This window comes from Protopterus annectens, chromosome 11.part0, assembly GCF_019279795.1.
Source record: "Protopterus annectens isolate FY-2018-M chromosome 11.part0, PAN1.0, whole genome shotgun sequence".
In the NCBI taxonomy this organism is placed as follows: domain Eukaryota; kingdom Metazoa; phylum Chordata; order Ceratodontiformes; family Protopteridae; genus Protopterus; species Protopterus annectens.
The window spans coordinates 764,780,806-764,789,724 of record NC_056745.1 but is presented as its reverse complement, the minus strand read 5'-3'; the positions used below and the strand labels follow the sequence as shown (position 1 = coordinate 764,789,724).

At 40.2% G+C, this 8,919-nt stretch overlaps 1 protein-coding gene across 1 annotated transcript in view; it reads right to left on the bottom strand.

Annotated features, from left to right (window-relative positions):
- Positions 1-1,607: 1,607 nt before the first annotated feature.
- Positions 1,608-8,919, bottom strand: part of LOC122814993 (oxysterol-binding protein-related protein 8-like) — a 182,931-nt gene continuing 175,619 nt past the window's right edge. The window contains exon 14 of the mRNA XM_044087247.1: positions 1,608-1,658. Coding sequence (XP_043943182.1) covers positions 1,608-1,658 — 51 coding nt within the window. The remainder of the gene's footprint in view (positions 1,659-8,919) is intronic.

Here is an 8,919-nt window from a genome sequence, read left to right as displayed (position 1 = left end):
AGGTTCACCCTACCCACCACCTCCACCAGTGGGGAACAATAGGTTAAAAATAAATACTAATGTGAACAATGTTGCATTTTGTGACAATGCAAATGGGGGTATTAGTAATAATTTAAATCAGAATGGTAACCCTCCCCCAGCTATTAGGAGAAGCGAACGTATTGCTAGTAAATCTAGAAAATCATCTTTTAATAATCAAAATGATGACGCTGATTTCTTTGAGGGGGAGGGGGATTTTCAAATACCCTCGGGGACCATTCAGAAACAACAGCCCTATCAGAACAGGAATCAGGGACAGTGGAAGAAGAGGAAGAACAACAGGAGGAAACGTTAGGCCCTGAATTGTGCTTAGGAACTAACAATTTTCCTTCTGTTTTGTTTAATTCCACAGGGGATTTTAAAATCTTTAACTACTCTTCTTTTTTACCTGAATTAAGTTTAATTGATATTTTGGCTAAAGGTTTGACATTTGTTCCTTCAACTCATTTTAAGGTGGAAAAAGCTTTAGTGGATTTAAAATCTTTACAAGGAAGTTAAACTTAAATTCAGTATTCAACAACCAGCATTCTGTAAATTCTGGTACAGAATTGAGGATACCAAGTGTATTTAACCCCATCTTGCATCCTACCTTGGCTTTGTTTGAAAAGTTTGTGAGAATGATATCAGGAATTTAGCGGAAGCCCCTATGAAACCCAAGGATATCAATCTAACTAGGGAAGAAAGGGATGTTCTTGAAAGTTTGAAATTTACTGATGTCAGAATCATGAAACCGGACAAGGGAGGGTTTGGTATTCATGGACAGAGATGACTACATCAGCAGCATGAATGAATTGTTGGAAACTGATTCTTATTCAGAAGTATCTCTGAATGAGATGAATGGGGCTATCTGTAAAGTTTCTGGTCTTGTTAGGGACTTATTTATAGATGGCCGCATTGACATGGATACCTTTAGATACTTGGATATATCCTTTCCTTTAACCCCATGTTTGTTTGGATTACCCAAAATCCACAAAAATATTGAAAAACCACCCTTCCGGCCTATTATTGATGGCCGTCAATCAATTACCTGTGGTTGTGCCAAATTCATTGACATCAAGTTGCAAAAGATTCTGAAAAGTGAACATCAAGTGTGTAAGGATTCATGGGCTTTTTTGAAAGCCATCAATGGGATCCCCTTTGATAGTCAAAATAATTTCCTTACCATTGTTGTCTGTGATTTGTACACATCCGTACCCCATGACATTGGGTGTGATTGGGTTAGGGACTTTCTTATATATAAACAAGTTGAATATGAAGAAATTGATAACATTATATATTTGTTGGATGTGGTACTGAAAAACAATTACTTCCTTTTCAATAAAAAGATTTATTTACAGAAGTCAGGGGTGGCGATGGGTTCACCGTCTTGGGCCACTTTTGCCAACATTGTAATGGCCTTTTGGGAGAACAAATTTCTATTCACCGACCCTGTTTACATCCAAAATGCTATCTGGTACACCAGATACCTGGATGATATTTTTATCTTATGGAGAGGTGATAGGACTTCAGTGGAATCTCTGATTGAATCTGTAGTGAGTAAGACCGATTTTTAAAATTTACCTGGGAGTTTAGTTGTGATAACATTTCATTCCTGGATGTTTCTTTAGGGAAAGACTTGCCTTCAAAAAAAATAAAGTCAAGAATATTAAGAAACCAACATATTCTAATTCTTTCCTTCATTTTCAAGTTGTCACCCCTATCACCAAAAGGGGCATAGTGAAGGGCAACTTGTAAGGGCATCCAGGATGACTAGTTTGGATTCTGAGTTCCATGAAGAATGTGAAATTTTGAAGGGGATGTTTAGGAAAAGAGAATACCCGGAGAAATTATTGAATGGTTTGATAGATGAAGTCACTAGGAAAAGATTTAATGGTGATTTTTTCCCCCTTTTATCGGCCAATAAACCTAACCCTAGTGTTGAATTAGGTACAAATGAACACTTAGGGTTGGAAGTAAATAATTCAGGTCTGGTATATAATCAGGAGAAAAGGTCCGAATGTTCACTTTCTAATTTCATTACTACTTTCTTTCAAGGGGTAGGAAGTCTGAAACACATTTTTGAGAAAAAATGGTGTTTCTTACTTAATGATGTGGAAATTAACAAAATTGTTGCACCAGAACCTAGATTTACTTATAGATGGGGTTTGAACCTGAAGGAGATTTTGGAACAAGGGGGTAATTCCATTTATAAACCCCATTGTGGCATGTACAAATGTGAATCTTGTTCTTGGTGTAAATATATTAAAACTGCTGGTTCCATCCAAATAAGGAAACATAGGATTTATATTAATAATAAATTCAATTGCAACTCTAAAGGAGTGATTTATTTGGGAATCTGTGCCCTTTGCACATCATTTTATGTGGGCAAAACAGATAGAAGCTTCAAGAATCGTGTTCGTGAACATATTTATGCTATTAATAAACAGAATCCCTTAATGCTTTGGCTAGACATGTTACACATAACCCTGGTCACAACTTTCAGTTTGTGATTATTGATTGTGTTTATAATACTGAGAGGGGAGGTCCATCTAGCCTAAAACTGGAAGAGAAAGAAATCTTGTGGCAGCTTAAGCTTGATGCAAACACACCACCAGGGCTGAATGAAATGATTTCAATTAAAAGTTTGTTGAAATTAAAAGCACTTTGCAGGTAGTTGGTAGTATTATGTATATGTATTTATGCATATACATGTATTATATTTTATAATGGGTATAAATTTTTAATAATCATGTAGTTAGCATTTAGTTATTTGGTTCTATATGTGTATTTTTTTCTTTAAAAGTTAAGTGTTTTATTGAATAATTGAATTATACAATTATGACATCATATTGTACTACACTATTTAAAGAATGTAATATTTTGGCTGTTTTATCTGAAGAAGTTTACAATTTGCCAGTAAACGAAAGCGCTAATCAACTTGAACAGTTGCCAGTGTGGTTTGTCTTCAATTTTGGTTTTTATCAGTTGTTGATTTATTTTTTTCTTTGTGGAGTTGTTTTACTGTTTCTGTTTTCTTCTTTTTATGTTATGAAAAAATATACATGGCAGTTAGCATTAGCACTATAGAAAGACTGTACTTTGTCCTCAGTATCTAAAACTGATGACTTTTGGAGAGGTGATGAATTACATTTAATAAATAATGACAAATAGCTATAGACTTGACTTATGAAAATGTATATTAATTCACTCATTCTGTCAATATCTCGGGTTAATAATGCTTGTATTTTAAAACTGTCACTGATAACATGGGTTGTGTGTTCAGTTCTTAATACTGGACCAATGAAATATCTCCAAAATTTGCAAGTGCATATTTCCTTACAAGCCCTAATCACAAAAGTATTTATGCACCATCACATTAGGCAGGCATGGGAATGGAAATGTAAGACTTGGTGTACGGAACATTTTATACCCCCACAAGGTTACCATATTCACCAATGTTCCTTTAAGTGAAACTGAAAGGGTAAAGATGAGCTGGCAAAGATGGGATATTCTGTCTTACAGTATCTGTGTCTGTTTGAGGATTTATGGTGGCTCGTTATGATGGCAGGTACGAGGTTTCGAGCTTGCTTGGCTTGGAGATAACCCTAGTGCTTGTCCCCAGCCTGCTTAGTATACTCCTGCTACAACTTTGGGTCATTGCTTAATTCTATTTGATCTGCAGTCACAGCTGTCATTAGGTGTCTCTTGTCACCCCCACCCTTTGTCCTGAGCACTGAGCAGAGCTGCAATGCTTATTCCTTAAATGTATTAAGTGCTTCAGAAATCCTGTCTAGCAATCACGATTAACCAATGACTGGACTTCCGACTAATATCATAAATGTTTCTGCTTTTGGTTACAGTTTGTGACATTATCATTTTTGGCTGTCAGAGTGCACTGTAATTATAACAATGTAGTGGTTAAAAAAAATGTATCCTTGACAACAAGCAGATACACCATCTATGCGTATAATGTAGTTGTCAAGACTATCTTTAAAGGTTGGCAAGGTTATAAAGTTTGAATAATTCTAAATGTCTGTCTTTCCCCTTCTTTTTCTACTCTTGTTTATTTCCTCATAGGATTACAGCCCTCCCTTATAAATTCGAGTAGGTACAGAATAGTTTACTTCACTGCATGTCATTCTGGCAGGTCCTATCATGGTCCTCTCAATTTTTTATATATTTTTCCTGTGAAATTATGACTCGTGCAATTTATATTGTGAATATGATCCAAAATTGTAATATGTACTTTATTACGTTCTCTATCAGTACCATTGACAGGTATGCCTGTGTACAATCCCCATTACACTTAAAAATAGCATGCAAAGAAAATCATACACCACAAATACAGTACTATTAAGAAAAGCAAATGTTTTTTTACTTGAAGTTAGCTTTCTCCCTCTCTTCCCCTCCCCAAAGCATTTTTCTGAACATTAATGACATAAAGTAGGACATATAATTTAGGGTCTCCCACAAGTCCAACAAATTTTGAAAAATTCCAATATTTCCAGATTTTCTTGTTCTGTCATATTTCACAAATATAATTATTGCATTGTAATCCCACAGTAAGTTACTGGTTTTATTACTGATGTTCTTCGTTTTCCATTGCTGCAGTCCTTACTATTGGGTATAGTCCGCGTCCAGTCGGCCCGAATACCAGAGTATAAGGCTGACGTCGGTCAGGGCGCATTAGACTGACGTCAGTACGTCAGGGTACTAATGCGCATGACCGACGTCATATCCTCAGTCTTTTTTGCCGCATGGTCCGATGCAGAAGCAGTTTTGCGAGTGCAGGTTGGCGTTCTGAAATATTTCCGAAACCGGAGTTTCAGACCGAAACAGAGTTGGCTAAGTACCCGTTGGGAACATTTTGGTTTTTCTTGCCTCAGTATTTTACCGGATGTCGAAAAAGTGAATAACTGTATTTCTTGTGGGAAACAGATACCTCATAGGGATTACCTTACCTTGTGTATACCTTGTTTAGGGCCTGAGCACGCCGTTGTTGGTTGCCGCTCTTGTGCTAGGTTTAACAAACGCACTATTAAGAGGAGGTTAGACTGTGCCAGGTTAGTGTTTGGGAAGCGTTGCAATTATAAAATGCCGTCGGATGCTCCGACGCCCGCTTCGCCCAAGAAGCGCAAGGACAAAACAGTGAAGCCTAGGGTTGATGAACCGGCAGTCCCGGACGTCGGTTCTTTAGAAGGCTCAGTGGAGCCAGAGGTTTTGCCAGGAGTTTCTATGGAGTCTCAGGCAGAAACTTTACTGTTACAGGATGTGCCTTCTCAGGAGGTAGGCCAGGCTGAAGGGGCTTCTCAGGTAACTGTTCTTCCCTCTCTTCCCAAGGTAGTTAGAGCCTCTCCTTCTGTTGCCAAAACTTCTTTGAGAGGTAGGCCTAGTTCAGCTTCAGTGAGGGCTTCTCCTAGCATTTCGGGTTCTGTACCTAAGAAACATATGCTTAAAATGGCAGAAGATTTGATAACTATGATTAGAGGTTCTATGCCCCCGCCTGATAAGAGGCCTAGGGTGGAACCGGAGTTTGATAGTTTTGAACAGTGTTCAGAGGCTTCAGAGTCTTCTGGAAGACCTGCAGGAGTATCCTACTTATTCTGATTCTGATGTGGATGATTCCACTCCAACAGCTTCTCCTCCTGAGGATTTCTCATTTTCAGAGACTCTGCATTCCATGAGGGAGCACTTTAAATGGGAAGGCCAGGATTACTCTGATTCCAGGAAAGGCTTAGGGAATTTTGTTTTGCCCCAGCATAGGCCCTTAGCTATTCCCTCCTGTGTTGAATGTGGTGGAAGATGTTTTGCAGAGGCTTCCTGAATCCTGACTCTTTGCCTCCTGCTCCTGTTAAGCCTGATAGGTATTATAGGGTGCCCGAAGCTCATAAGTATTTGTTTAAGAGTCCTAGGGCGGACCCAGAAACTATTTCTCAAGGGCCTAAAGGTGTTAAGGCTTCTGTGGTTAAAAATCCTGTTCCCACTGATAAAGAGGCAAGGGCCTTGGATAGGTGGGGAAAGAAAGTGTATACTTCTTCCACTCTAGCCATGAGAGCGTTGAATTGTCAGTTTCACATGCTAAAATATCAGAATTATCTCCTTTCACAATTAAAATCTAAGGTGGATGCTTTGGCGGAAGGTATTGAGTGTAAAGAGTTGCTGGACTTGGTTCATGTGTCTGAGCAAGTGGATAAGCATTCTTTGCAATGTGGTTTTGATGCTGTACAGGCCTCCTCGAGGGTGGCTGCTACTAGTTCTGTTCTTCGCAGGCATGCCTGGTTGAAGGATCAGAATTTAGCTGAGCATGTTAAGACAAGGATTTTGGATGCTCCTTTACAGTCTGATGTGTTGTTTGGATCGCCTGTGGAAGCAGTTTTAAAGAAAATGGAGGACAAAGCTAAGTCTATGCAAACTGTTAAAGATTTTTGCAGGTGCAGCCACCGAAGTTTAGTAGAAATTGGCCTGCTAAGGGGTGGACATATCCTGCTTATGATTCCCAGTCTAGGGGTAGGTCTAGACGTGGTAGGGGCAGGGCTCAAGGTTCTTTTAGGCCTAGAACAGGAGTTCACCTGCTCAGACTTCTGGTGAGGGCAGGGGTCAGTCCTTTCGTAAACAGACCCAATGACCTGTCTTTTCAGCTGCCAGTAGATTCTCGTCTGGCAGCTCCTTTGGGAGGAAGACTGTCTCTTTTCAAAGAAAATTGGGATTTAATTACTCAAGACAAATGGGTGTTGGATATCATTCACCACGGTTACAGATTTTATTTCCATACAATGCCCCCTTTCAAAGGCATGCCAGACGTTCCTCCTCCACAAAGCAAGGAGGCTCACAAGCAAGTTTCTCAGTTACTCCAGATGGGGGCCATTCAGCCAGTCCCTGTATCAGAAAGGGCCTAGGATTTATTCTCGCCTGTTCCTAGTACCAAAGAAGGGGAACACGTGGAGACCAATTTTGGATTTATCTCTCCTCAACACTTTTCTGGACATTCCCAAGTTCAAGATGTTGACGTTACAACAGCTTTTACCTCTGCTGGGCAAAGATCACTGGATGGTAACTTTAGATCTCAAGGAAGCTTACCTTCATGTGCCTATAAGGCTAAGTTGCAGGAAGTATCTGCGGTTTCGAGCTGGAAATTCTCATTATCAGTTCTCTGCATTGCCCTTTGGCTTATCTACTGCGCCCAGAGTATTCACAAAGGTTCTGGCTCCAGTGATAGCTTACTTCAGGCTTCAAGGAATTCAAATCTATCCTTACTTGGACGACTGCCTGATTCTGGCTCAAGAAAAGGAAGACCTTCTACAGCATCTGGAATATGTTATAGCAGTGCTAAGATGCCTAGGGTATTCTGTGAACGAAATAAAGTCCAGTCTAGTACCCTCTCAAGACATGTGCTTTCTGGGTGTGAGACTGAATACAGCAGCCCAGATGCCCTTTTTGAACCCGGACAAACAAAAGAGTCTGTCACTTTACTTCCATCAACTATCTCATCAGTCCGTGCTGACTGCAAGGACAGTCCTTCAAGCATTAGGGTTCATGGCATCTTGTATTCTGGTGCTTCCCAATGCCAAACTGCATATGAGGAAGCTACAATGGTATCTCAAAAATGTATGGACACAGCACTGCCAGGATTTGGACACTGTCATTCAAATAATACCTTGCCTTCAAAAAGAATTCTTGTGGTGGGCTCAGGAATGTCACCTAAACAAGGAACTCTCTGTGACCCGGCCAGAGGCAAGTCAGATTTTAACGACAGATGCCTCGGACATTGCTTGGGGAGCTCATCTAAATGGAAAGTGGATACAAGACAAGTGGCCTGCCAGACTACAGCATCTACATATCAACATGAAGGAGATGTTAGCAGTCCAATTTGCATTAATGGCTTTCAAGGAGTTACTTCTTCCAGGGCAGGTGTTGATTCTAACAGACAACACAACTGTCATGTGGTACATCAACAAGCAAGGGGGAACACATTCTTATCCTCTATGCTGGCAAGCAATGATTTTATGGGAGACTGCGCTAAGCTTGCAACTACCTCTTCCGGCAAGGTTTCTGCCAGATGCACAGAACTCCTTAGCAGATGTGTTAAGCAGACAAATCATGGATCCCCACAGTGGAAACTGGATCTTCATGTATTTCAGAAATTGACAGTGTCATGGGGAACTCCAGACATAGATCTGTTCGCTTCTCCACTAAACCACCAGCTGCCAAAGTATTGCACAAAGGGGTTTCATCACACAGCTTGTAAAGTGGATGCTCTGTCTTTCAGTTGGAAAAACCTTCATGTGTATGCCTTTCCACCTCTGCCTCTTCTTCCAAAGGTACTATTAAAGGTCAGACAAGACAGGCCAAGGATGATTTTGATAGCTCCAGATTGGCCTCGGCAACACTGGTACCCACTACTACGGAGTCTGGTAAAGAAGCCTCCATGGCCTTTACCTCTGATTCCTCATCTGTTATCTCAGAAGGACGGTCATCTGCTCAATGTCAAGCTTCACTCTCTTCATCTAACAGCCTGGCATATTCTGTGTTGAAACACAGCAGGTCTCAACTTCCTCAACAAGTTTTAGATGTGATTATGGAAGCTAGAAGACCTAGTACAAGGAGAGTGTACGCAGAAAAATGGAAGAGATTTTTATTTTGGAGTACAGCAAAGAATTTGGAGATTTCTGAGCCTAATTTGAGTGTGGCTCTTCAATATCTTACTGAGTTATTGGACAAAGGTTTGTCCTTCTCTTCCATTAAGATTCATGCTGCAGCAATTTCAGCTCACTATGATTGTGACCCACCTTTGTTTTCGCATCCTTTGTTCAAGCAGTTTCTTAGAGGGGCAAAGAATATAAGACCCCCACGTAGAGCTCCTACTCCTGCTTGGGATCTCAATTTTGTGTTGGAAAAACTTAC